General features: G+C 54.3%; 9 protein-coding genes across 9 annotated transcripts; 3 read left to right on the plus strand and 6 right to left on the minus strand.

Moving 5' to 3' along the window:
- Positions 1-669: 669 nt before the first annotated feature.
- On the plus strand, positions 670-5806 carry HETIRDRAFT_115418 (carbohydrate-binding module family 21 protein; the record flags this gene model as incomplete). The annotated part of the gene is made up of 5 exons (XM_009543744.1): positions 670-829; positions 991-1054; positions 1271-1740; positions 2799-5448; positions 5521-5806. 5 exons carry the CDS (start codon positions 670-672, stop codon positions 5804-5806), a joined length of 3630 nt encoding a protein of 1209 aa, XP_009542039.1.
- A 2447-nt stretch (positions 5807-8253) lies between these two features.
- On the minus strand, positions 8254-8725 carry HETIRDRAFT_168568 (uncharacterized protein; the record flags this gene model as incomplete). Its single annotated transcript, XM_009543745.1, has 3 exons — positions 8254-8589; positions 8639-8656; positions 8708-8725. The coding sequence occupies 3 exons, from the start codon at positions 8723-8725 to the stop codon at positions 8254-8256; spliced, it is 372 nt and encodes a 123-aa protein (XP_009542040.1).
- Positions 8726-10268: 1543 nt separating this feature from the next.
- gh12.1 (glycoside hydrolase family 12 protein) lies at positions 10269-11545 on the minus strand (the record flags this gene model as incomplete). Its single annotated transcript, XM_009543746.1, has 9 exons — positions 10269-10315; positions 10368-10445; positions 10510-10625; positions 10677-10712; positions 10769-10795; positions 10855-11038; positions 11092-11187; positions 11250-11299; positions 11436-11545. 9 exons carry the CDS (start codon positions 11543-11545, stop codon positions 10269-10271), a joined length of 744 nt encoding a protein of 247 aa, XP_009542041.1.
- Positions 11546-12129: 584 nt separating this feature from the next.
- On the minus strand, positions 12130-13345 carry HETIRDRAFT_32874 (Mn2+ homeostasis protein). Its single transcript, XM_009543454.1, has 2 exons — positions 12834-13345; positions 12130-12771 (listed from the first exon to the last, which is right to left on the minus strand). The coding sequence occupies exons 1-2, from the start codon at positions 13300-13302 to the stop codon at positions 12203-12205; spliced, it is 1038 nt and encodes a 345-aa protein (XP_009541749.1). The 5' UTR covers positions 13303-13345; the 3' UTR covers positions 12130-12202.
- A 532-nt stretch (positions 13346-13877) lies between these two features.
- On the plus strand, positions 13878-15661 carry HETIRDRAFT_310098 (uncharacterized protein; the record flags this gene model as incomplete). Its single annotated transcript, XM_009543747.1, has 4 exons — positions 13878-13922; positions 13971-14131; positions 14192-14452; positions 14515-15661. Coding segments are annotated over 4 exons (1614 nt in total), but the record flags the coding sequence as incomplete, so codon positions are not given.
- Positions 15662-17087: 1426 nt separating this feature from the next.
- hpox7 (hybrid ascorbate-cytochrome C peroxidase) lies at positions 17088-19063 on the plus strand (the record flags this gene model as incomplete). The annotated part of the gene is made up of 7 exons (XM_009543748.1): positions 17088-17308; positions 17369-17523; positions 17584-17914; positions 17983-18280; positions 18338-18384; positions 18440-18734; positions 18800-19063. 7 exons carry the CDS (start codon positions 17088-17090, stop codon positions 19061-19063), a joined length of 1611 nt encoding a protein of 536 aa, XP_009542043.1.
- A 342-nt stretch (positions 19064-19405) lies between these two features.
- HETIRDRAFT_414272 (uncharacterized protein) lies at positions 19406-20114 on the minus strand (the record flags this gene model as incomplete). The annotated part of the gene is made up of 4 exons (XM_009543749.1): positions 19406-19452; positions 19515-19656; positions 19724-19790; positions 19846-20114. The coding sequence occupies 4 exons, from the start codon at positions 20112-20114 to the stop codon at positions 19406-19408; spliced, it is 525 nt and encodes a 174-aa protein (XP_009542044.1).
- Positions 20115-20715: 601 nt separating this feature from the next.
- Positions 20716-22195, minus strand: HETIRDRAFT_407396 (uncharacterized protein). The gene is made up of 6 exons (XM_009543750.1): positions 22081-22195; positions 21985-22024; positions 21463-21927; positions 21180-21409; positions 21061-21119; positions 20716-21007 (listed from the first exon to the last, which is right to left on the minus strand). The coding sequence occupies exons 1-6, from the start codon at positions 22112-22114 to the stop codon at positions 20840-20842; spliced, it is 996 nt and encodes a 331-aa protein (XP_009542045.1). The 5' UTR covers positions 22115-22195; the 3' UTR covers positions 20716-20839.
- Positions 22196-22403: 208 nt separating this feature from the next.
- Positions 22404-24216, minus strand: HETIRDRAFT_414274 (uncharacterized protein; the record flags this gene model as incomplete). Its single annotated transcript, XM_009543751.1, has 7 exons — positions 22404-22482; positions 22556-23312; positions 23374-23548; positions 23601-23696; positions 23758-23868; positions 23921-24108; positions 24156-24216. The coding sequence occupies 7 exons, from the start codon at positions 24214-24216 to the stop codon at positions 22404-22406; spliced, it is 1467 nt and encodes a 488-aa protein (XP_009542046.1).
- Positions 24217-24554: the final 338 nt, after the last annotated feature.

Genomic DNA, 24554 nt, shown 5'->3' on the forward strand with positions numbered 1-24554 from the left:
GGTTCTGCACGACTGTGTTCGATATATGATTATATTATTATTTGGAGACAGAGAGTGAAAGAGTGAAAGAGTGAGGGTCGCAGGTCGAGTGGCGTGCGCGCGTGCGCGGGTGATGTGAAGCGGGGTCTGAGCTTCGGGGCGCGCGGGATGGCAGGGTGGACGATGAGCGCGGCGGGGGCGGGGGCGGGGGCGGGAGAGCGGCGTCGCGTCGTGTCGTGGGCGTGCGCGCGGGCGCGGGCGCGGTAGGGTAGGCGGGGAGTGCACGGGGTAGGTAGGCGGTGGCGGAGCCGGACGGCGAAAGTCGGACGGCGAGCGGCTGAGCGGCTGCATAAGCTGCTGAACTGGCTGAACTGGCTGGCTGAACTGGCTGAACTGGCTGGCTGGTTGGCTGATTGGTTGGCTGGTTGGTTGGCTAATTGGATGGCTGATTGGTCGGCCGGCTGATGGGCTGACAGAATGGCACGCTCTGGCTGGCAGAACGAACGAACGAACGAACGGACGGACGGACGGACGACACCTCGGCGCATGCGCGTGCGCACAAGCGTGGCGTCGGCGCATGTCCACGCGCCCAGAGCCGCCCAGAGCCCGCGCGGGCCCCCGACTGCAAAGACGGCCGCGGTCGGCAGGCTGTCGAACACACAAATAAAATGACCCTGCTTCCTGCGCGCGATGCCCGCAAACGCCAGCAGCCAGCGGCAGCCGCCAGGATTAGCGGGCAGCAGCAGTAGCAGCGGCATTGCAGGCCCCGCGCCGCGCGTCGTCGGGACGGACGGAGTGGAGACGGGGGCCGGAGTTGTGTGGCGGCGGCGCGGCGAGGGCGAGGGCGAGGGTGCAGCGGTGATAACCAGGCCATGACAGACGCTGGAGCACTGGCGGCCCATCAATCTGAGTGCCGTACCTGTTTGGGCGGCGGGCCACGGCGGTCGAGCCGGGGGCTCCTCTGGGCGTCGAGTCTGATAGATCTGATACGGTACGCTCTGATGTGGAAAGTCGAGCTGGTCAAGCTGGTCAAGTCGGTCAAGTCGGTCAAGTCGGCGGAGGGCCTCGGGATAGAGTTCTGGAGAGCAGCTGCCAAGTTGGAGGGATGCGGGTGCGCTTGATTCTGCTGCGAGAGCAGAGAGCAGAGAGCGCAGAGCGCGGGCCAGGTCCGTAGTTAGGTCCGTGCCTCACGCTGAGTCCTTGCCGCCCTTGCTGTCCGTGCCAGCGATAGCCAAACGCCGTCGAAGCCACAAAGCCCATCCGCGCGGCGACGGCGATAGGCCCTTCGTAGACGCGCGGACGAGGTCGGTGCCCTGGCGGCACCGCGGAAGGACGGCGGACGCAGAGAAAAGGCCACGGTCGCCGTGCGAGGCCGGACGGCGAGCAGGCTGTATTATCCTGTGGCATCTTGTGGTATCCGTGGCATGCGTGCATCCGTGTATCGCGTCGGTTTGTGCGAGAATCTGCGAGAATGGGAGAATGCAGAGAGGAAGAATACAAATAACAGCGGCGGGGCGCGCACAGTCAGCTCCGGCGACTGGCCGATTCAGATCCATTTCGTTTTCCATCTTATCGTCTCCTCCCTCTTTTTTTTTTCTTCGTCCCTTCGTCCCTCCCTCCTTCCCTCCATCGTCGTCGTCGTCGTCGCCGTAGTTGTCGACGCCGTGCCTAGCCTCGTCTTCAGCGCGCCCTGCCCCAGCGTGCTCGGCGGGACCGCAGTTCATTCCACCAGGACACCCCCACTGGTTTCACCGCAGGCAGGTTCGTACCGCGCACGTTCGTGCTATCTCCCGCTCTGTACGCTTGGGGCTTGGGGCTTGGGCTTGGGGCTTGGGGAGCCTGTAGCTCGTCGCTGTGCCGCGTCGCTGATCGCCTTGCGCACAGACAAAGCACAGACAAAGCAGGCCCTCGCACGCACGCACAGCGCGGCCTCCACCGCCTCGCACTTGCACTCGCACTTGCACTCGCGCTCGCATTCACGCTCGATCGCGGCGCAGTGCCACAGGCAAGTGGCCCCGCCTAGCTAGCTATTATATCTCGCCTCCATCTCCTCCATAGACCGTCCTCGTCTGACCCAGAGCCTCTATAGCGAACAGCGAACAGTGAACAGCGAACCGCGAACATGACCTCCGCACTCCACCCCGCGCGCGACTTCGGCACCCTCCCGCGCTCCGTGTCCTACACCCACGCCCACTCTCACTCCCATCCGCATTCGCACTCGCACTCGCATTCGCATTCGCAGGGACACAACGCAGCCTCCGCTGCGCTCCCCCTCCTCCCGCGCCGCCTCCCGCTCCACGCCCACGCCCACGCCCAGTCCGCCTCGGCTCCCGTATCCCGCCGCGCCTCCCCGTCCCCATCCCCATCCCTCCCCTCTCCGCCCGCCGCGCCCGCCGCGCCCAACACCGCGCCAAACACACATCCCACGTCCGCGCCCGCATCTCCGCCCGCGACACCTATCCCGACAGCCGTCGTCGTCCAGCCCCCGACCCCCCCAACACCCACAGCCGCCCCGAACACGAACACGAACACGAACACGAGCACAAATATGAACACATTCACCCCCACCCCCACAACCCCCGCCGCTATTCCCATCCTCGCGTCCCTCGCGCCCCCGCCGCATACACACACCCCTCCTAACCACAACGCCAATGCGGCGCCGGACTCTGGCACGGGCAAGGGCACGGGCGCCCGCCGCCTACGCGGACGGCGCACGCCGTTCCCAACCTCGACCTCGGACGCGGATTTGGAGCCGCGCGCAACGACAGCCCCTACCCCACACACAACCACGACAACCACGACCACATCGGCGACTACAGCGCCGCACCAGCACCAGCAGAAGCTACTGCTGCTCACCCCGGACCCGCAGCGCGCCGCGCCGCGCCCCTTGCGCCACTCTGTGCCGACGCGCCTGGCGCTCACCCCGATCCACGCGCCCACGCCGGTCCTCGCCTCCGCTCCTGCGTTCGCCTCCGCGTCGCTGTCGCTGTCTACCCCCACGCTCGCCGGGACGCCCGCGTCGCCCGCGTGGTCCCCGTCGCCCTCGTCATCGGGGTCGGGGTCGTTGGCGTCTATTCCGCGCAAGAAGTCCGGCGAGCCGCTCAAGTCCTCGCTCAAGTCCCGCCGCCCGCTCGTCCGCGGCTCGCTCTCGGTCCTCACCGCCCTCTCCACCACCACCACCACGAACACCCCGGCGTCCTCGCGCGCCACCTCGCCGCACCCCCACTCTCCCGGCCCCGACGGCGCAGGAACGGGCGCAGGCGCGAGCACGCGCAGCGCGCCGGCGACGCCGGGCCTCAGCGCGCCGAAGAACGTGCACTTCGATGCGCAGCTCGCGCGCGTGCGGCTCTACTTTGCGGGGCAGCGCCCGCTCGCGGTGTCGCGCGGCGGGAGCCCCACGGCGGACGCGGGCAGCGGGACGGAGAGCGAGGGGCTGGAGCGCGGTGCTCGGGATGAGGACGAGGATGGGGAGGAGGATGAGAGCGGGGAGGGGGAGGGGGAGTATAGGGTCGAGATGCGGTGGGTTGATGGGCCGGGGGAGATCATTGGGGACGAAGACGCGCGTGACGTTGTGCTCGAGTCGCTCAAGCTCGACTGCGGCGACCCCACCACCACCACCACCACCACCTCCTCCTCCTCCTCCTCCTCCGCTGCCCTCCTGCAGCGCGACCCGCCAGCCACTCCAGGATCCGCGGCGGTGTCGTCCGCGCGGCTGACGCTCGGCGCGGGCCAACAAGCGGCAGCGACGCTGCGCGGGCTCGTGCGCGTGCGCAACGTCGCGTTCGAGAAGTGGGTCGGCGCGCGGTTCACGCTCGATGGGTGGCAGACCGTCAGCGAGGTGTCGGCGCGGTACGTCGCGCCCGTGCGCCGGCTTTCGTCGGTACATGGAGGGAAGGGGCGCACGGAGGAGACAGAGGCGGAGAAGGAGGCGGCGTTTGATAGGTTCGCGTTCGCGATTCGCGTGCCGCTGCGCGTCGGGAAGCAGGCGGCGGCGGAGCCGCGTACGCTTGCGCTTGCGCTGCGGTACCGTGCGGCGGGGCGCGAGATGTGGGATAATAATGGCGGGCGGGATTATACGGTGCAGGTCGCGGCGGCGCGCGAGGCGAAGGCGTGTGCCGGCGGAGGGAGGGAAAGGGTGGAAGGCAGGAGCGGGGAGGGGGAGAGGGAGAGGGAGAGGGGGTTTGATGTGTTGAGGGGGAAGCTGGAGCGCCTCGAGGCGCGGCAGTCTCAGTCCCAGTCTCCGTCCGCGTCGCAGTCTCAGCACCCGTCCGCGTCCGCGTCGCCGTCGCACGCTCAGGCGCACATTCGGGCTCAGAGCCAGAGCCAGGGCCAAGGTCGCTCGCTCGGACAGGGGCAGACCGTCGGCGGCCTGCTCGCGCGCGGGGCGCCGCGGTACGATTTTGCGGACTCGCTGCGGAGCGCGGGGGGTGGCGGTGCGGATGGTGGTGTCGGTGCGTGGCGTGGGGCGCCGGGGTCGCCTGCGCGTGTGGCGTCGCCCTCGCGGACGCCGACGATATCGAGTCCGGGCGGGCTGCAGGCGCATCAGCGCACGAGCACGTATCCCGCGTCGGCGCCGTCGCCGCGCGGGGGCGCCGCGCAGAGGAGCCGGGGTGCGACGATGGGTGTGCAGTATGACTATGGTGTTGCGGACGAATGGTATGGTTCCGCAAATGACGATGGACACGCGCAGGGCCACGGTTACGCCCACATACACGAACACGGCCACGGCCACGCACACGGCCGTGCACACGGACGCAGGCACAGCCCGCGCAGGCAGCCGTTCGCGGGGGACGTGGGGTTCAATTTTGGGTTTGGGGGCGCGGCGGGGCGCGGCGGGCTCGGGATCGAGTTTGGGTCGCCGCGCGCGGCGGGCGCGGTACAGGGGCAGCAGCAGGGGCACGAGAACGAGCAAGGGCAGCAACAGGAGCGCCTGAGCGCGCATTGGGCGCCGCCGCGGCGCGCGCGCACGCCGTCGCCGCTGCACACGCCGCTGCATACGCCGACGACGACGGAGTCGGATACGGATACGGAGGCGCAGCGCATCACGCTCGTGACGCGGCATCCGCACAACCCACACCAGCACCAGCACCAGCAGCCTCCCGCGCCCGCGTCCCCCGCTCACGCGCACGCAGGGCCGGCGACGCCGCGCCGGCACACGCGCGGCGGGTACTTTGACGGGGCGGGGATGAGCGGGGTGCGCCGCACGCCGCCCGGCTCGCCGTTCCTGCGGTACAACTCGTTCCCGCCTGCGTCGCCGGCTCCTGCGCTGGCTGCTGCGGAGGCGGCGATGTTGTCGCCGGGCTGGGCGGGGGCGATGGGGAGGCAGAGAGAGATGGCGCGCGCTGGCGGGGAGGGCGGAGACGGGGGCGAGAACGGGACGATCGGGCGCGCGCAGGGGCGGTTCGTGCGAAGGCTGGGAACGGACTCGCCGGTGCACCATCTGAGCAACTACGACGAGCTTTTGAACCGGTACGTCTCGCCGTCGCGCTTTCCCGCCCGCGGTCGCGAACGCTGATCGTGACGTGTTTTTTCCGGGTGCAGGTTCTGCTTTTACACGGGCCGCTCGAGCCCGGACCCCGACGCGCGCTTCGAGCCGCCCGCGGACCACGTCCCGCGCTCGCACTCGACTTCCAGCATCGACGAGATCCTCGCCGCGCAGTCCCCGCGCGCTGCGAGCGCGCGGTCCCCGGACCTGACGCCGCGCGCAGGCGGCTGGGGCGGGGGGAGCAGCGGGTCGGCGACGCCGCTGGCCACGCTGACGCCTACCCCGGCGCGGACGAGGGCGGGGTTCCGCCAGTTGGGGCAGACGCCGTCGCTCGCCGTCTGAGCGATTCCTCGAAGTTTGGGAGAAGAGCACTCGAAGAGCTTCTCTGACCCGGACACTAAAATACACGCAGCGGTCCCTCCGTTTTGGTTTGACCCCCCTTTCCAAGACGCGATGCCGCACGCAACGATACAATATCGCGATGTTACGCGCGCCACGCCTTTTTGACTTATTTTTCCAAGCTTGTAACAGTATCATCATCATCATCATCATCGCCGCCCACCGCAACCACCGAGGATTCGGTGTTTTTTATAGCTCGCCGCGGCCTCCCTATCCATCTGTACCATAGCGATCTAGACGCGTCCCGCCCGCAGAGTGGCGGGCGCTGGAGCCGGAGGTCTGTGTTCTTTCACGTCTATCTTCCCCCTTTTCGGAATGGTTACTTTTGTTTCGTTGTAATGGAAGGGGATACGGAGTCTCGGAATCTACTTCTTTTCTTTCGTTCTCTTCATATTTTTTTCGTTATTTCCTATCTGGTATTTATCATAATCGTATGGCCGCTTCACATGGACAAACGGATCGGACATCGTCCCTACCCCCTCCCACACCATCACGTTCTATCTCATCTACGAGTACATCACCTTCCTATCCCCACCACGACCACCACCCAGCAGACATACACGAGCATGGATATATGCGCTTCGACTCCATCCTACTTTTGCCGTTCTCTGTAATATACACGCGCTCGCATACGCGCGTCTTGGCGCCTGGCCTCTCCTCACTCGTCTCGCAGAATTTCTTTCATTTTTTTTTGTCATTTCCAGCACGATACAGCATACGCACAGTACATACTATAGAGCTAGCTGCAATACACGCGCACAGTCGGGTTACGCTGAAAATGAAAAGAAGGAAATAAACAGAAGAGGCCCATCACCGTGTCATGGGCAAGGGTTGATTCGAGTGTTTGATGTGATTTTCTACCATTGATCGACCCTTGCCCCCGACACGGTGGTGAATAGGAGTTTGGAGAAGGGCGGGAGGTCAGCATCTGCGAGAATCGAATCGTGGAGCAGACACTCACGTGGGGGTGCCACCCCCGTGCCGACGACCCCATCTCTTGCGAGATCGTCCACGGCTGCCGAAGGTGGGTGTCGGTCGAGCTGGTCGCACCTGCGGTTATTAGTAAAACGCATTTATCTACACGCACTGCAGCGTGCGTCCGCTCGAAGAAACATTCAGATCGCCGAGTATGGTTCACATGAACGGGCTCACGACGTTCTTCTTGCTGAAATCATATGAGCCAAAGTGAAGCGCAAAGGTGTTCGTGATCGCGAGACTGCAACAAAAATTCAAAGCGCCGAGCCCAGAACTCAAGAGCACCTCACCGGCATATCATGCATTCTTGAAAGGGCGCTTGATGTTCAGACGTTCATGTTCGTGGCGGCGGTCTGCACAACACCTTATCAGCCACGGCGAAGAGCGGGGGCAGCTTACTCTCAGAGAGGTGGGGCTGCGATGTCCAGCACCGGAAGGACTTGGCCATGTTGAGTGGCATGGCGCGCGGTCTTAAGACGATATCATCGACGGCATATATCATATCCCTACACAAGACAAGAAGCATAGTGACACAAGTGGCGATCATGCTCACCGAGGCGGCTACGAAAAGAGGACAAGAAGATTCTTTCGGCGGCGTAAGCGATACTGTCATACGCATGGTCAATCACTACATCAACGGGACAGTCAGCGGGAAAAAAGCGTCATCTGCTCAGGTCCTTCTTAGCCTCTTGTGGTAAAATCGCGCGCATCTTGATGTGAAGTCTCAACGCGCGGGAGACGCTGGTGGGAGAGGTGTCCGCGGTCAGCGTCTGCGTGAACAGTGCGCACAGCGGTGAACTCACAGAGGGTCTGTGCCCAAATGTTGACGACCCCATCTCTTGCAGGGTCGTCCCGCGCTATCGAAGTCGGTGCGTTGTGGGTGTGCTTGGTGGCCTGTGTGCACGAATGGTTATAAATGGTCGGATGTACCTACCGGGCCCAGACAGTCGCCAGGGATGAATGAAGAGAGCCAGCCACCAACGGGATGACCAGCAAGAGGACGGGCGAGATATCTTACGAAAGAAACAGCATAGTTGTCAGCGAGAATTTCAGAGTAAGACACAATAGAGGATACACAGATGCCACAGCGGTGTCGCCAGAGTCCTTGCGATGCATATCTTTAAATGATCCTTTGCTGCCCGGGAACTTGCGGTCGTGCTCGAGACGACGATGTCTACGTGCAAAGTATTGAGCTTCAACGACGAAGGAAAGAGCGCAGACCTGTAAATGATATCAAAGCTATTGCAAAGTTAGCTTTTTCCAGAACATAGAACAGAGAAGGTAAAACTCACAGATAGTCCACGTCCCATCGTTGACGACCCCATCTCTTGCAGGGTCGTCCTTCGCTATTGTAGGTGGTGTGTTGTCGGAAGAGTGGCCTGCACTTACCCCACCCAGAGAGGCGCCAGCGATAGTCACAAAGAGGAGGATGTGTAAGACAAGCTAAGGAACGAGAAATCAGGAACGAGACAAGCAACGCAGAGCAGGGCGAGCAAAAACACAGAGCGGCGAGCAAGACAAGAGCAGCGACGGGAATGAACCCCCAGGGGATGAGCAAGAAGACCTAGGAAGAATAAGAAGATAAGCAGAACAGAAGAACACAGAACACAGGCCAAAGTCGCCGGCCAGAAATTCAGAGAAAGAAAGAGCGAAGGCCCACATGCCACAACAGTGTCGCCACAGTCCTTGCGGCCCATGTCGCTAGAAGAATCCCTGACGTTCAGTAAACTTGTCGTGCTTGAGGGTCGTGTCTACGTAAGGAGTATTGAGCCTCAATGATGAAAGGAAGAGCGTGCAGACCTGAGAACGTTGTAAGAGCTATCGCCGGGTCAACGTCTGCCACAATAAAACGAAGAAAGAATAACTCACAAACGATCCATGCCCCATCGTTGACGACCCCATCTCTTGCAGGGTCGTCCTTTATCCTTGAATTCAGTGCGTGTTGGATGATGATCGTACGAACTAAATGAGGAATGGTCAGAGGCACCTACGCTGTACATCATCGCCGCCAGATATAGCCTGAGAATGTCGCCAAGATGAATCAGTGCCACAGTATGATAGCCGGGGGACGAAGCAAAGCAATAGAGCGAGAGATGAGACAAGCAGAAGGAGCAGAGAAAGAGAGACATCAGAGCAAGAAGAAAGAAGAGTAGAGCGCAGAGAAAAAGACACAGCAAGAAGGCAGCGAGCAAGAGGACAGCAAGAGGACGAGCAACAAAAGCGAGATAGAACCCAGAAACCAGACATCAACCAAGACTACAAACCCACAAACCAACCAATGCCACAAGTCCCGGAACGGTGTCGCCAAAGTCCTTGAGGCCAGTGTCGCCAGAAGATCCAACGTAGACTTGATGTCGTGCTTGAAGGCGATCGTGCCTATCGGGCCATCGTTGAACATCGACAGTAATAGTAACAGTGAACAAGAGAGGAACATACCTATGAATTTGATAGCGTCGTGCTTGAGGCGATCGTGCCTAGTATCCTGTGGCACACTGAGCTTCCATAACACAAGGAGCAAGCAATGATATGAAGGATCCGTACCCCGTAAAGATGAGAGAGTTACGAGAGGAGTGAGATGAGAGAAAAGGGTGGTGATGGTGGGAGGGGGAGGAGGGATAGTGGAAAGAAAGAGCGAGAACCTCTGGCCTTTTATCGTCCTGTGGGCACCAATGTGGCTTTGGCACAATGGACCACCGGGTGGCAATAACACGCGTAGACTCCGCCGCTGCCTCAAACATTCGCCATACAACGTAATAAACGACACAGCTTTCCCGCCACCTCGCCCATTAAGGAAAGAACGTCGGAGCTTTGACGATCAGAATTTGATTGAGCTCGCGTACCCGACAAGCGTGAAAACAAGGAGTTTAAGGGCCCAGGTGACGGTGGCTTTGACCTCTCCGCAGATCCCCGGTCGCACGAAAGGTCACGTGGATGCCGTACCTGTGAAGAGGTTTCGAGCACAAAGGTTATCAGCATGTCAACGAGAAGGCCCCAAAGGAGGGATGGAATGCGGGGGAAAAGAGGATACGACTTCACTACTTGTGTGTGGATCGAAGCTTTGAACGCAAGAACAGTTGCTCAACGACGATCAAGAGGGCACTGGATCGCGCCTGCTCAATGCATGCAGTATTAACAAATATGACGCTTCCTCACGGAACCACGACCTCACTGAATCGAGGTACGATTGGTTATCAGCGGAGGCTGGCATGCTGACGAAATCAGTCTTTCATGCTGCAGAAGAGGAAAGCGCACCGAGTCCTTAGGCGACACAGTCCTCTAACGAAACGGGCTCTCAAACATTGCCAGTGGTGGCGTCCAAGTAAAAGATGATAATCTCCAATATCTCCGTCTCGAGAAACGAGGACTGACTATTATGGAACAACAAAAAGACAAATGACTAGTACGTTTACGACCTGTACCACAAGCCCAATCAGTTGATTGCAAGGCTGTAGGACGTCGTAGAAAGCGTCGCACTTCCTATAAGACTGTGAACATCAACTGGGCAGCCTGAACCCACGTCGGCACTCACCGATGAAAGGCTCAGTACCAGCTTGAGCTTGGACCAAGAACTGGGATGACGGGACACCTTGGTTGCCCGTCAAGTACGCTGGAAAGGGGGAAGTGGAGGTCAACCAACGCAAGTCAAGGTGGATGATCGGTTCGTATCATACTGAGGAAAGGCTTCAAATCGGTGACAAAGCTGGTGATCTCGCTTGGTGCTACAAACGAGAAGACTGTCCAGGTTGAGACAGTGCCTTTGTAGAGCTTCCATGTGACACCGTCAACGCTATCATGGATTGTTAGCGATAATTCATAGCAGGGGTGAATTTGAACTAACGTGGCGGTGCCGATTTGCGAGCCTGCAGGTCCAGCACTGGAGAATTGACATAGTGTCATTCAGTGTCAATCGGGACGTCAGAACAAGCTTACCCGCCACGAGTACTTAACCAGATCATACTACGAGTAGATATCAGCACCGAGTCAATCTCCGCAAAGACGACGCAACTAGTGCTAACATTTCGTAGGTCGAAGATGAAGAAGCACCGCCAGTTCCAGCCATCTCTGAGAGCCAAAGGTCGTATGAGACATCGGCAACCAAGTTTGTCGACGCAGAGCTGTATGTCCAGTGCCATGTTGTCGGGATTGACGAGATGGCAGAGATGGCTTTGCCCAGACCTTGGCGAAGGTCGAGGTTGGCATCTGAATTTCATCGTCAATATGTATCATAGCAGGACAAACGTTTTGACACAAACAGCTTTTGACCTGTGTATTGCCGCCGGTCCAACTGTATGTGGTGTGCCAGGTGATTGTGGTCCCGCTCGTCGCTGTTACCTGGGAAGTCTGCGAGCCTGATCATTCAAGCGATATTAGAAATAAAGAAAAATTGTGCACCATTCTAGGGTTAGCTTACCACTTGTTGCTGCCGATTCGCCCCAAAGATTATTCTCCAGTGTATACACCCTGATTATGTGGTCAGATCGAAGTCGCTAGTTCACCCATTTCACTCACCCGCCAGCCTATTAACACTGACGTTCAATATAATTCTAAGAAAGGCTATATGCCCCGCACCTCTGTTTCAGTGTCCCATTGCCCAGACAAAACTGAACCTCGTTTGTTCAGCCCTTGCGTCTCAATGACAGGTACTGCTAAAGTAGAGGCGATGTTGAGAGTGAACAAAATGAGCGCGAAAGTTTTCAAGAAAGTCATTTCGACGACGAATACTCCATCTGAGATGTGGTGGCCTTTTATAGCACCAACACGATTCCGTCCCACTATTTGACGGGCCGACGGGAGAATGCTGCAAAATCAGCTGGCCGGCTCAAAACAAATGGCGTGATGCTCTGCGGACGAGGATTTGCCTATAATGCTGTAAAGCGATTCAGGCTTCCCACAGAGTTCGGCTCATAGTCGTGTAAATGATGCCCAGCGTGAGTACCGTACTACATGCATTAGACGCATTCAGCTGACGCATTCATCCGAGGTTGAAGCTATTTGGACAGCATCCCTGTCAACGGTTACAGAAAAAGGTGTATCTGGGATATGTTTGAGCGTGTCAAGACGAAAGAAGGCCAATCGAATACATACATGGATTCCATCGGCGGCCCGCCTAGGTGATGGCACATTGAAATTTGCAGTTGAAAACATTATGCGACGAAAGCGACAAGGAGATAGCGAACAAAAGGAGAAGACAAGCAATATCCTAGTATCGCGGTGACAACAATGTTTATAAATCGACGGCAGACCGAAAAAAAACGATATCATTCATTTAACCTGAGCGCCATGAGCATTATAAGCCATAAAGAAAGCGAGTGCACCTTACATTGTCCATGAGATACCAACGATACCAACTGTAGTCCTACAGCACTATGCCCCGATACCCTTCCATCCAGCATCCCGGGCATCAAGTATCAAAAAGTCGTACCATATAACTGCCAACGGAACAGTTGCAAGATGCCATAACGAGTGAGCATCGACGACACGATGCCAAGGTGCAAAATCGAACAACTCGAGACAAGTCGCCGCCGTGGTGAGGACCACCGCCTTTGCGGCGGTCGTGGCGTACGCGGGACGGTAAGACTTGGGCTTGGACGTAAATCGACGGAATAGTGAATATGACGACGGAAATGCGAATGTGAGCCATAGAAAGTTATGACTCAGGCCTAGGACGAGGTTGAATATGATGTTGTAGGTATAATCAAACCGAGGGAGGTTCAGGAGATATGATACGTGTCCAAGGTATATGAAAACACAAGCAACAGACCAGAAATAATAGAGCTTTTGTCTCTGGATAGTGTCGAAAGTCGAAGAGGAGAAAGGTCGATTTCGAGGGTCGATGGGGTATAAATGGAACAGTCGGATCACGGAAAAGTAGAGGGAGTACAGGATTGTCAGGGCTGCAGAGAAGTAATCCAGCTTCTCAGTAAGCGATACATCTGAGAGTTAGCAAGAGTCAGTCTCGAACAAGCCGTGAACGAGACCTTACTAGATAGCTAACCTCGGGTGTGGAGGACTGCAGACCAAATCCAGGCATTGCTGCTCACGTACGACCACCAAATATAATATTTCTTCATCGGATGGCCATCTGGTACATCCCTCTGGACCTCAGCTCGCCCCCATACGTGTAACAAGAGATTCATAAGGGAAAAGAGCACCGACGCAGGCTCCTGCATTCCTAAGAAGCGCCAGAATGGCCATTTTCCGTAGTATTGCTGTACTGGTACGCCGGTTTCGATGGCAAAATCAGTAATGGTGTGCATACACTGGTATTTGCATTGGTCGGCACATGTCCAGTGAGTGAGTGCATCGAGGAAAGAGATGGTGTGGTCGATATCAGACGCGCAGGTCTGAGATTCGCATCGTGCAGCACACCGTTGAAAATCATTTGCACGATCTCCCGAAGATGCTAGAACGGAATTTGAGAGCAGAGCTAGTGCAGAAAAACATAAAAACAGCCGAGAACGCATGCGACAACAAGATCTTGGGAGGCAAGGAGAAGGTGCTGGGTTTTGGTGGGTTTTGATGTTATTTTGAGATATCGCCGCGTTGGCGAGGGTAAGACTGGGGACCCAGAGTGTGGGAAGAGCTTACTAACCGGCGTTGTGGCAGACGCACAACCAGAATTGAACCTGTACGGAGATCCACAAGAGCTCACAATCCTCAATCTCTCCCGAAAACATGTAAGCAAGATTCACATTCGACAGTGAACGTTGACGAATCGATGTGCTCAAGATACTGATAAGTAGAAATCCTTCGGCATCTACCAGTCTTGTTCTCGGGAACCTTCACATAAGGGTATGCGATTTTCATTTCTTACGCTGCTTGCGATGTAACACAGCATATTCGAGAAGAAAGCACCTCATCACTGGCGGCCATGGTCCGCAAGTTTGAATCCTACACGTTCTCATCCGCAAAATTTTTCGACGACCGCGGCGAGAGTGGACATGCACAACCCATTACAGAACGCGTCAATGTATGTCATGAGCATCTGGTTCTCTAAGAGGCATCTAGAATACATTTGAAGCCTCATTCCCGTCCAATAGTATCTTATTACTTCCCGAAAGGTGTTGGTGAACACCACTATGGGGTAAGCGCGCTGACAGGCCAGTGACGTCTCTGCTGAAGAGATATATAGGAACGACATCCCATGAAACCTCACAGATTATCCTTGACAAATGCGTTGGTGATGGGATACGGCCTCGACAAGCAGATTCATAACATATACAATCCTCGGCGGGCTACACGAGCAGAGCTGGAAACCTATCATGACCCAGAATACATCGACTTCCTCTCCAAGTAAGTTCCCATTCTTTCAAGTATGCTTTATTCGATATCGACACCTTATTTTCAAATTAGAGTTACTCCTGGAAATCAAGACAACATGAAACATCTCATTGATACCTTCAACTGTGTAGAAGACTGTCCAGTTTTTGCTGATATGTACGACTTTTCCATGATGTACGCTGGCGGTTCACTAGCAGGTGCACGGAAGCTCTGTGCTGGTACGACTGACATTGCGATCAACTGGTCTGGTGGATTGCATCATGCCAAACGCGGGGAGGCCAGCGGCTTCTGCTATGTCAACGACATCGTTCTTGCTATACTTGAACTTCTTAAGTGACGTCTCGTTGCTCGTCTTCGCAAAACTTACCCATACTAACTCAAGACGCCATGTCTAGGTATCACCCGCGGGTTCTGTATATCGACATCGACATTCACCACGGCGACGGCGTGGAGCTCGCCTTCTATCACACCAACCGTGTGATGACAGTCTCCTTCCACAAATATACCGGTGACTTCTTCCCAGGGACGGGAAAACTGGATGACAATGGTGCAGGCCTAGGCAAACACTTCTGCTTGAACGTCCCTTTGCAGGACGGCATCGACGATGATATGTATTTGACTGTCTTCAAAACAGTCATAGGCGATACCGTAACAGCTTTCCAGCCAACCAGTATCGTTCTCCAATGTGGAGCAGATTCGCTCGGACTTGATCGCCTTGGAGCGTTCAACCTCTCCATTGCTGCCCATGGCGAGTGCGTGAACTTCGTGCGCAAATTTAACGTGCCGCTACTGGTGGTGGGCGGAGGCGGATATACGGTGAAGAATGTCAGTCGGTGTTGGACTTACGAGACCGCTGTCCTCGTCGGCGCGGAGATTTCAGATGACCTTCCTGCTACTGTCTACGACTCCTTTTTCCAAGATTCGGGTTGGAAACTTCATCCCCCTCTAACAGGGAAGGTAGAGAATCAGAATTCCTCTGCATCTCTCCAGCGTATCACGATCAACATTCGGGACAAGCTACGGTACTTGAAAGGCGCACCCAGTGTGGCAATGCGCGAAATCCCGCCGGGGCTAGAGGAATGGCTTGCGGAGGAGGCGAAGACGCCAGACGAACGGGACGAAGAACGCGGCACAGCGCTCGCCGGTGAGCGGAGGGAGGACCGAACTATGGACAGGAACGAGTTTTTCGCCGGAGAAAATGACGTAGACCAAGACGACGTTGTCCCGACCGTCAAAGCAAGAAGCTCGACTCGAAGGGCGAGAGGCAAGACAAGAGGAAAGGGGCGGGGGAGGACTAGAACCACAGCGCCGGGTCCCAGCTCATTACGGGAAGAGATTGAGGTCGAAGAAGAGGAGGTGTCGACACCTGCACGGAGGAGGGGCCGGGGCCGGGGCCGGGGTAGGGGTCGCGGAAAGACGCTTGACAAGGATCGAGACAAAGACGTTGAAAGAGACAAGGATCAAGAAAGCATAAACATGGAGACATCGACCAATCCTGATCCCGATCCGCCGACCCCAATGGATATGGACATCGATGTATGAAGCCTGAACTTCCACCCGCTTGACAGCCACTGTTGTATGCTAGTCAACTTGATCACTCTTTCTTTACAGAAACTACACACTTTTGATTAGCCGTGTTTGGCACTGGTGGAGATCATATTGAGCTTGAGCAACGTCTTCCGCTGTCCTTTGTTCATGCCTCTCATGTCCCTTGGCTAGTACTGCCAGGGATCATTCGTTCTTCCCTTCGCCGAGGTTTCATTCTCCTTGGACTGCATCTGTGATGTCATTTTCCAATGCTCATCTCTCCTTGCTTGAGTTTGATTCTGTTTTCTATCCTTCTGCGCTGGTCATGGCATGTGACTGTTATGTTCTGAAAGCAGGTTTTCCGCCGTCATATCGTCAGTGGCCGTGTTTGTCATCATCAGAATTTTCGTCATTGTAAGATAGGAGCCCGTTGCGAGGAGTCCAGCTAAATGTCGTGATGTACGAATGCGCTCCTTTTCACGTTGTCCTCGCCTTCATCATGTCCATTTTTCATCTATCTGGCAGCTTTGGTGTCGCTGGGGCGTCTCGTGTTTCCGGTGTCAAGCAAGTCGGTGACAGATCAGTCACTGCTTTTCATTATGTTTATGATACAACGATCACTTTTCGTGGCGCTCCCTCTGTGCAAGAAAATCTAAGAGTTTATAGCACTCCGAACGACACTCCGTTCACCGACCAGTCCATTGTCTTTGCATTTTGCAAGGCATACACATCCTTGAACGTTTGAACAGCACTGTATTATTGGGTGCCATTTCTGTCTACCTCTATTCTGGGAACCTTGACGATGACAACTACGACAACGTGGTGCTGGATTTTCCTGCCACCTTCGTTTAGAACAAAATTCTATTATAAATAATAATATTTTCAATCAAGAAGAGCTCCGGACGATCTTGTATAACTGACGTTTCAGTACCCAGCAAATTCGAACTCGAAGTCTGCGACTCAGAGTCAGTATCGTGTCAAAGTTTGCCTCGGGTGGTGCTCCAAAATCAGGCCTGCTCAGGCCTCGGGTCTACTCGCGGAGGTCAAGTTCAACCTCGGTAGGCTTCGGGGAGCCGCGATTTTTTATTCGATAACTCGCGAATTTCACGATATCATTGACTTTCTACTCATCCTGAAAGATAGGTGAAGACCATAAATTCAATCACGTAAATCGTCATGACCAATGGTAAGATGTTAGCTCAAATAGATCAACCCAGCCAATGCACGTCTTTTGTTCAACGCATCGCACCACATGGGTGCGTCGAGCCAAGACAGCCGCATATCTCCCGCGACTTCGAAGTCGTAGGCGGTCAGAAGACGTCGATTAGCGGTCTGTTATAAGTGCTATGGCTCGATCCCCTCGATTCCCAATCTTTCCCATTCTCAACGTTCACAGCGGCTTGTCTAAGTATCGTCACCGTCTTGCTCACTAACCTTGACAATGATACGGGGTGTAGCAAGCCTTGTCATCCCGCTATCTATTTCACTCCTTTCAGACGGATACCAAAGGCCAGATACTGTCTACGACGCTCTCGAGGATTTGTACACGGTGAACAGCGGACTGGGTTCCAGCAATTTCATTGCAGGGGTTTCACCATGCAGTTTCGCTCCGGCTAATACCAGGACTACTGGCAGGCAAGCTGCTGCTGAGTGGGTCCGCACGTGAGTACCACTATACTCCCGATGAAGTTGATGATTTAAATCGAGGACGGCGGCCTATAGTGCGTACCATGATATGGCTACGGCAGATGTGGAAGCTGGCACTGGTGGAATTGATGCCTCTATCACTTTTGAGACCGATCGCGCAGAAAATGTCGGTGATGCTTTCAACGCCAGCTTCAATTTCTTTGTCGGGTTCCAAAACAAGCGTGTATCCAGTAAGTTTGATTTATTTTTACACGCGTTACCTGTTATCTGCTCATTGATCAAATTCTTAGTGTCTGACCTCATCGCACTCGGAACTGTTTATGCTGTCCGTGCATGCTCAGGGCCTTCCATATCTTACCGGGCCGGTCGTATCGATGCCACAGGGCCTGGTTCTAAGGGCGTCCCTGAGCCCCAAGGAGATCTTGCAACGCATACTGCTTCGTTCGCGAAACAAGGCTTTAATGTGAGCGAGATGATTGGTCTCGTGGCATGTGGACACACTCTAGGTGGTGTCCACGAGCAAGATTTTTCTACAATTGTGCAGGGAGAGACGAATGCAGATAACAACACGAGTGGAATGCAACATTTCGACGACTCTTTTGACTCTTTCGACAACCACATGTGCGGCTTCTCCTCTTCTGCATTCTGCCTATCCTAAAATATCCTGATATTCAATCATTTGTTGATAGCGCTGTACAATGGATGAACAGTAGTACTTCTACCAATACACTGGCGACTGGCTTCAATACCACGACAAACTCGGATGCGCGTATATTTGCTGCCGACGGCAATGCCACCATGCGCGACCTCGCTTCCAACAACCAAGTCTTTCAGGACCGATGCGCCTATCTTCTTTCACGGATGATCCATACCGTCCCAAAAGGCGTTCAATTGACAGATGTTATCACTCCCATTCCCGTCAAGCCCTGGCTTGCTCAATTGAGTATTGACAACAACGGAAAGCTGCAATTTGAAGGCTATATCAGGGTACGAGAAGCAATTTTGCCGTGATTGATGACTGACGGATTGTATTCTTAATCATAGATCTTCTCTACAAACAAGTCCCAGTCTCCCAGAGACTACGCCGTCAAGTGAGTTGTCTCACCGAGAGTAGGACTCGCTGGAGGCCTGAAATTTCACATGTAGCATGACCTGGACGGATCACAATGGTGCAGCCTGTGACGGCTGTAGTGCTACGGCAAGATTCCCTGGGCTCTTCAGCGGCTCGTTCTGGGGCGCGGTCGCGTTGTTCCACTTCAACATTACCATCGATCCGAGCGTTGGATTCTCTGCATTCAGCGTAGAGTATACAAACACTCCCGGGGGACCTCTAACCAAAGCAGATAATGATGGAGCTGGTTTCCCTTTCGACGACGTTGCTGTGCTGCACAAGTCGGCCAGCTGCATTGCTAACGATGGTAGCGTCAAAGCTGTCGTTGCGGTACATCTTGTTGCTTCCAACAACGTTGTAACTTTCAACTGATTTGTTGTCAAATACCTTGTTAGATCCGCAATGACCAGAAGATAATGTCGGCATATATCATCGCCACATCAGCCGTGAAGCAGGCCGGCTCTATCGCTCGCAAGCTGTCCACGGCCTTCGTCAACGTGACCGAAAGCGGCCCCTCCCTGTCCAGCTTGTACACTTTATATTCCGCCGAGTTTAACGTTGGCTTAGTAGAAAACGCTTCATTTGATCTTGTCGTCGAGACCGGAGGTAAAACTCACATCACTGACTTCGTTCGCCCAAATGGTTTCCAGAGTTGCTAGATAGTTTTGCTTCGTGGACATCATGCGACAGATCCAATGTACATCTTACACATCGAAGGCGTGGATCATATCATTCAACTGTCCGTCTACCTCTCACTAAACATTCGAAATCGTTGGGACCTGCCGAGTGATTTGCGGTTGGTCTGCAGGGAGACCAATCGCAGGAGCCATAGGGTTTGTTGATTTGATGAGCGGTATTTCATCTAGCGTCATAAGCGATCCACAGGCTTCTAAGTTGGATCGCATATCTAGGGAAGTATCGATATATCGGAATTTATCCAATGCACAGTCAGGTGACAAAATAGAACAATACCAGAAGCTACAATCTCAGAGTAACACCGCTCATTTGTCTCCATGTCTGCGTCTCCTCTCCATAAGGAGGAAAGAGACTAGGAATTAAAAGCCGAAAAGCTCAAAGGCATGAAGGTCACAGTTGAGGATGGGTACTCACTGATGAGGGAATCGAGCATGTCGAGGACGTCTGACTCAATCTCTATGTAGGGTAGTCGTGACATCCGTAAAACGAAGAGATAGCGTTTGTGTTTGTGGAAAACGGCGACCGGTTTTCCATCCGGTGTATTCTCACGTACAAGCTGAGAATTTTCAGAAATAAATTGTCAGTCTCATCGGGTGAAGAGATAGCTAGACGAGGGTCTTGACCTCAAGCTGACGATTCTTCACTCTCCACACGTACTCTTTTCCATCTTTTCCTTTAAAACGTCCATGCCTGTCACCAGCAAAATTAGCAGATGCAACGGGTCACAAAATATGAGCACACTAACGGGTCCGCATCTCCTTCCCTGACTCTCAGGAACTCCTCTACAGGTCTGAATTCACCGCCATATATCCGCACCGCGACCGGCTTGTCATCTTCGTTTTTCAACTCTCCAATCAGGTCGAACTCCCTCATGTTGGGATCCAATTTATTGATCCGGGTGATGCAGCGTTCCCATTTCGGTGTCACGATCTCATAGTATATCACGTCCGAGCTGTTGGCAATGACGACGTTGTGCAGGCTCGTGGTGGTAAGCGTTAATTTTTGAGTCGTCATGATACGAAGAGCAGTCTAGAACAGAGAACAGGCTGTAAGAGGGTCAATGGGGTATACCTGTCCAAGGGGTTTATAGCACTCACTCGAAAAGTGGCGCAGAGCGTGGTTATATGGATTACTTTATTTCATCGCGTACCACAGAGCTTGAGAATCGATGTAAAAGTCGGGCTAGCGTAGGTGCCATGGGAAGTACCCACGCCAAAGGACAAATGATGGTGACAGGAGCGAAAAATCTATCGCCTACCCATCTTCCGATAACAAACCATCAACGCTAAAGCCGGTGAGCACGATGGATGCAGCTGATGCAGCAGGGTTCTGACCCTGTCAATTGATTTCGTTGGTTGTGGGACGACTGTGAACATCAACGTGTGCGTTGTGAAAGTACTCTCTTATCATCGTCAAGCGGCTGCTGAATCAAAGGCAAGCAAAGGGCTTCAATAAGTTGGAAAAATTATCCAAGTCTTCTTTGAGAGAGAATGCACGTACTTACGACCATAAGTTTCACCTGGAAACGAAGCCCAACGTAGGAGCAAGATAACACGGTACCTGCCTAATTGACGATTCGACACTCCCACAGTGGCGCTCGTGCCTTACAACAATCGCCATGGTCTATGAATGTGTCTTCTCCATAATTAATGATACAATGCGCGCGCGAGAATACGATGCGATCGGGTAGTTGGAACGGAGCCCAAGGGCTTCCCACATATCGATATCCAGTCGAAGAATCAAAACCCGTTCATCCCACCCCCGTCGGCCCACTCGCCGAACAGCAAGCTGATGGATTCGCCATTGTGGGTCCGGCGAATGCTTTCTGAGATCGTTGGACTGATGTCGATGATGAGTAGTTTTGCACATAGATGCTGGTGCTCCTTCTGAGGAACTGTGTTTGTAACCTGTGATCCACGGTTAGGAGTGGGAAGGAAGTCTAATGACTTAGGGTACATACGACTAGTGTGTCGATAGGAAGGTTTTCGATGACACTCATACGTGTCTCGGAAAAAACACCTGATAGCCGGTATGTGAATTCCAATCACCCGAGTGCACGATAGGCGGAAAGGTACTCACCGTGTGAGACCAGAGCATGCACACTCTTCGCACCGTTTTCCTTCAAGGAGCGAGCCGCCAAGGTGAGCGTGTTCCCAGTGTCGATCATGTCATCCACAAGGATAGCAACCTTTCCCTGCACGTCGCCGACGAGAAGTTCCATCTTCTCTGGAGCATCTTCCGATTTACCGTCCCGCTTTCTATGGAATAAGGCAAATTCGAGGCCGAGCTTGTCCGCCATAGCTGTCACCCTAGACCGCGGGTGTCAGAAGGGATGTGGAAAATTCGGCCCGAGCTTGCTCACCTTTTCGCACCGCCGGCATCTGGACTGACAATAATGGCATCCTTCCAACCCTCTATATTCCGCTTGATATATGCCATCATCAACGGCTCCGAGTACAAGTTGTCAACAGGGAAATCGAAGAAACCCTGTATCTGACTGGCGTGCAAATCCATGGTGATGACATGATCGCATCCGGCTACCGCAAGCATGTTGGCCACGAGCTTCGCTGTGATAGGAGCACGAGAGTGTTCCTTCTTGTCCATCCTCGCATAAGGATAACAGGGGATGACAGCGGTGATGCGCCGCGCAGAGGCTCCCTTGCAGGCAGATATGAGGATGAGGAGTTCCATGAGGTGGTCGTTGACGTCGCTACAGGCCGACTGGATAATGAAAACATCTTCGTCTCGGACGGACTCGGAGATCTTGACGTTGACCTCGCCGTTGGAGAACTTTTTGACCTCGCAGGGCGTCAGGGGTACATTGAGCCTGATGGAAAAGCATAGTCTATCGACCGCTCCACTGCACCATAAGAACGCAGCTCACCGCTCGGCCACAGCTTGGGCGAGCTCGGGATGACTGTTTCCTTTGTTGTGTGCCATGAGTATCAGAAAACTGGGAAGCCTGTCCAGTCAGACTCACCCGTAAGAATCCTCACCGAGTTGCCGTGGAGCATGGTGAATAAAATACAGTAGATGTGTCTATGTGAGGATACTATATCATTCAGAATATGGGGGAGATGGAGGAGTAAGAAAAGAAGAGGAACACGGGACAATATTTTTTCAACAGACGGAGCCAGACGAGGAAGATCCTGCCTCCTTCCATATTTGGTAGGAGATTAGATCAATGTTTCATCGCGGCGCTCTGGCAGCGCATTCCTCAAGGATTCTGATGTTTTCCTCAAACGCCGACCCAATTTGTACGCTACAAGGGAGTGTTATACCAACAAGTCAAAAACAGGGACCTCATGGTGGTACCCTGATTGTGATGTTCTCAACTACATACTCCGAATCTGCGTACCCCAGCAACTGCGACATATGCGAGCTGTACATGTGAACAGCCAGAAAGATTCGATCAGCGTGATATGTTAGTAGAGATGGTGAACGATGCAACGAACCTGTTCAGCCCCCTGACTTTGGTGATCTGTGCCCAGTTATAGTTTGCTAGGCCCCTCCCAACTTCTTCCAGCTCCCAATTCTCGCTCTCATCCGGCACTGTACGCTGCTTCTCCACTACGACCGCGTCGTCTTCCGGCAGAGCGTGGGCTGTCGTAAACTCTAACAAGTCTAACCCAGATGCAGACCTCGATTGTGGCCCCAAAGACGTTACGAATGCATTGGGCGTGTCGTGAGCCATCCCTGCAGCATATGATTCGCGAGCCGCCTCGACGTCTTCGACATTGCCCTCCGCTTGTCGTCGTACCATGATTCGCACCGCCTGCCCAGAAGCAAACTCGCCACGTACGCCAAGTACCCCGGCTGCGAGGAGCCTCCCGCCAGAATCGCGTCTCGCTAGGACATGATGTGCTCCGGCATCTATAATGACACTGCCAGAGGGGCTGAGAGTATGGCTTGTCCACGATTTCAGGTCCCGAAGAGGTGATCGGGAAGGAGTGAACATTGTATGAGGTGGCCGTGGTAGTGGCGCGGGCTCTGGGCTCAGTGAAGAGATTTCAGGGCTAGGAATATCATCGCGCGGCGTGGAAACTGAGGGTTTGACAGAATTGTGGAATTCAATGATGGGAAAGATATTCGATGGATTTTTGCTTGAGGTGATGATCGTCGTAACACCAGCTGCGGTCGCGATCTCTGCGGCGATAAGCTTTGTTTCCATTCCACCTGTACCAAGACTGGATCCTAGGGTCGCAGTACTCACTATCCGTCAAATAAATCTCTTTGAATTTCAGAAAGTATGTCCATGAAAAAATCGACGCACCTTCAGTCCGGATAGAAGATATTGAAGAAACAACTTCGATAAACTTGGCTGACGGATCTTTTCGGGGATTTGCGGTATAGAGACCGTCCACGTCGGTCAGTAGGAAAAGATAGTCTGCATGGATCATAGATGATGTTACAGCTGAGAGTGTGTCGTTATCGCCAAATTTAATTTCCTGTGTTACAAGTGCTCAATAGGCGTAAATATTGTATCAATGTTGTACTCACGCTAACTGATACAGTGTCATTTTCGTTGACGATAGGAACGACGCCCATCGAGAGAAGTTCTTTAAACGTGTTCACGGCGTTCAAATAACGCGTTCGCTACACGAACAGCCTCATAAGCTATCGCTCTAAGCTGATAGACATGGGATCCAAACCTCACATCAGATATGTCTCCCCTCGTCAAAAGCACTTGCGCGGTTGGTTGTCCGAACTGTCCGAATAGATTATCCCAGAGCGCGATGAGCCTTCCTTGACCAATTGCCGCCAATGCCTGAACGTGAGTATAAGGATTCTGCCTCGTCCTGTTGCAAATAGTGACTCACCTGCTTCCCAGACAAACTTTTTGGTCTGGCGGGCATGTCCATCCGTTGCAAGCCGACACCAATGGCACCTGAGCTTACTAACACAACTTTATGCCCTTGTGCCCGGAGGTGAACCACAACTTCAACCACAGATGAGAGTGTTGAAAGCAGAGGATGATGTGTCTTTTCATGCACGATAGAGGATGTGCCTGCTCTCTCATTCAGCACGATCACACCGACGAGTCTGAAAACGCACCAAGCTTGATGACTATGGTTGAAGATGCACCATGGCGAGATCGAGTTGTCTTTTGTGCCATTCTGATCTTCTATTGCTGTTTTGTCTACTCGTGTGCGGTCCTTGGAGAAAATCAACTTAATGACCTTTAATGACACACTCAAGGCAATTTGAGGAAGTGAGGGAAGTGGTACAAGCATGACTCGTCCGAGCTATGTCCTGGATTGTTTCCTTTTATGGACACACATGTTTACCGACATGTACATCAGAGCAATCCATTCTGTACCACGGTACCCTTAGTTGCCACAGAAACAGCCAGTCTCCTAGGACTGCGTACTAGCGTAGACTGCGCAAAGGTTGTAGCAAATCACATAGGTGTGATGATACCAAGATGTCCCGCGGTAGAACCAACCTGAGTTC

This window comes from Heterobasidion irregulare, assembly GCF_000320585.1.
Source record: "Heterobasidion irregulare TC 32-1 unplaced genomic scaffold scaffold_02, whole genome shotgun sequence".
NCBI lineage: Eukaryota > Fungi > Basidiomycota > Agaricomycetes > Russulales > Bondarzewiaceae > Heterobasidion > Heterobasidion irregulare.

Bases quoted from the DNA above. Each gene is read 5' to 3' on its own strand.
- HETIRDRAFT_32874 (XM_009543454.1), bottom strand. From the start codon at position 13,302: ATGCGTTCTCGGCTGTTTTTATGTTTTTCTGCACTAGCTCTGCTCTCA. The intron at 12,772-12,833 runs GTTAGCTATCTA...GCTAACTCTCAG, and splicing joins TGCAGTCCTCCACACCCGAG to ATGTATCGCTTACTGAGAAG.
- HETIRDRAFT_407396 (XM_009543750.1), bottom strand. From the start codon at position 22,114: ATGCTCCACGGCAACTCGGTGAGGATTCTTACGG. The intron at 21,410-21,462 runs GTGAGCAAGCTC...CCCGCGGTCTAG, and splicing joins GATGCCGGCGGTGCGAAAAG to GGTGACAGCTATGGCGGACA. The intron at 21,120-21,179 runs GTGAGTACCTTT...ACCGGCTATCAG, and splicing joins GCATGCTCTGGTCTCACACG to GTGTTTTTTCCGAGACACGT.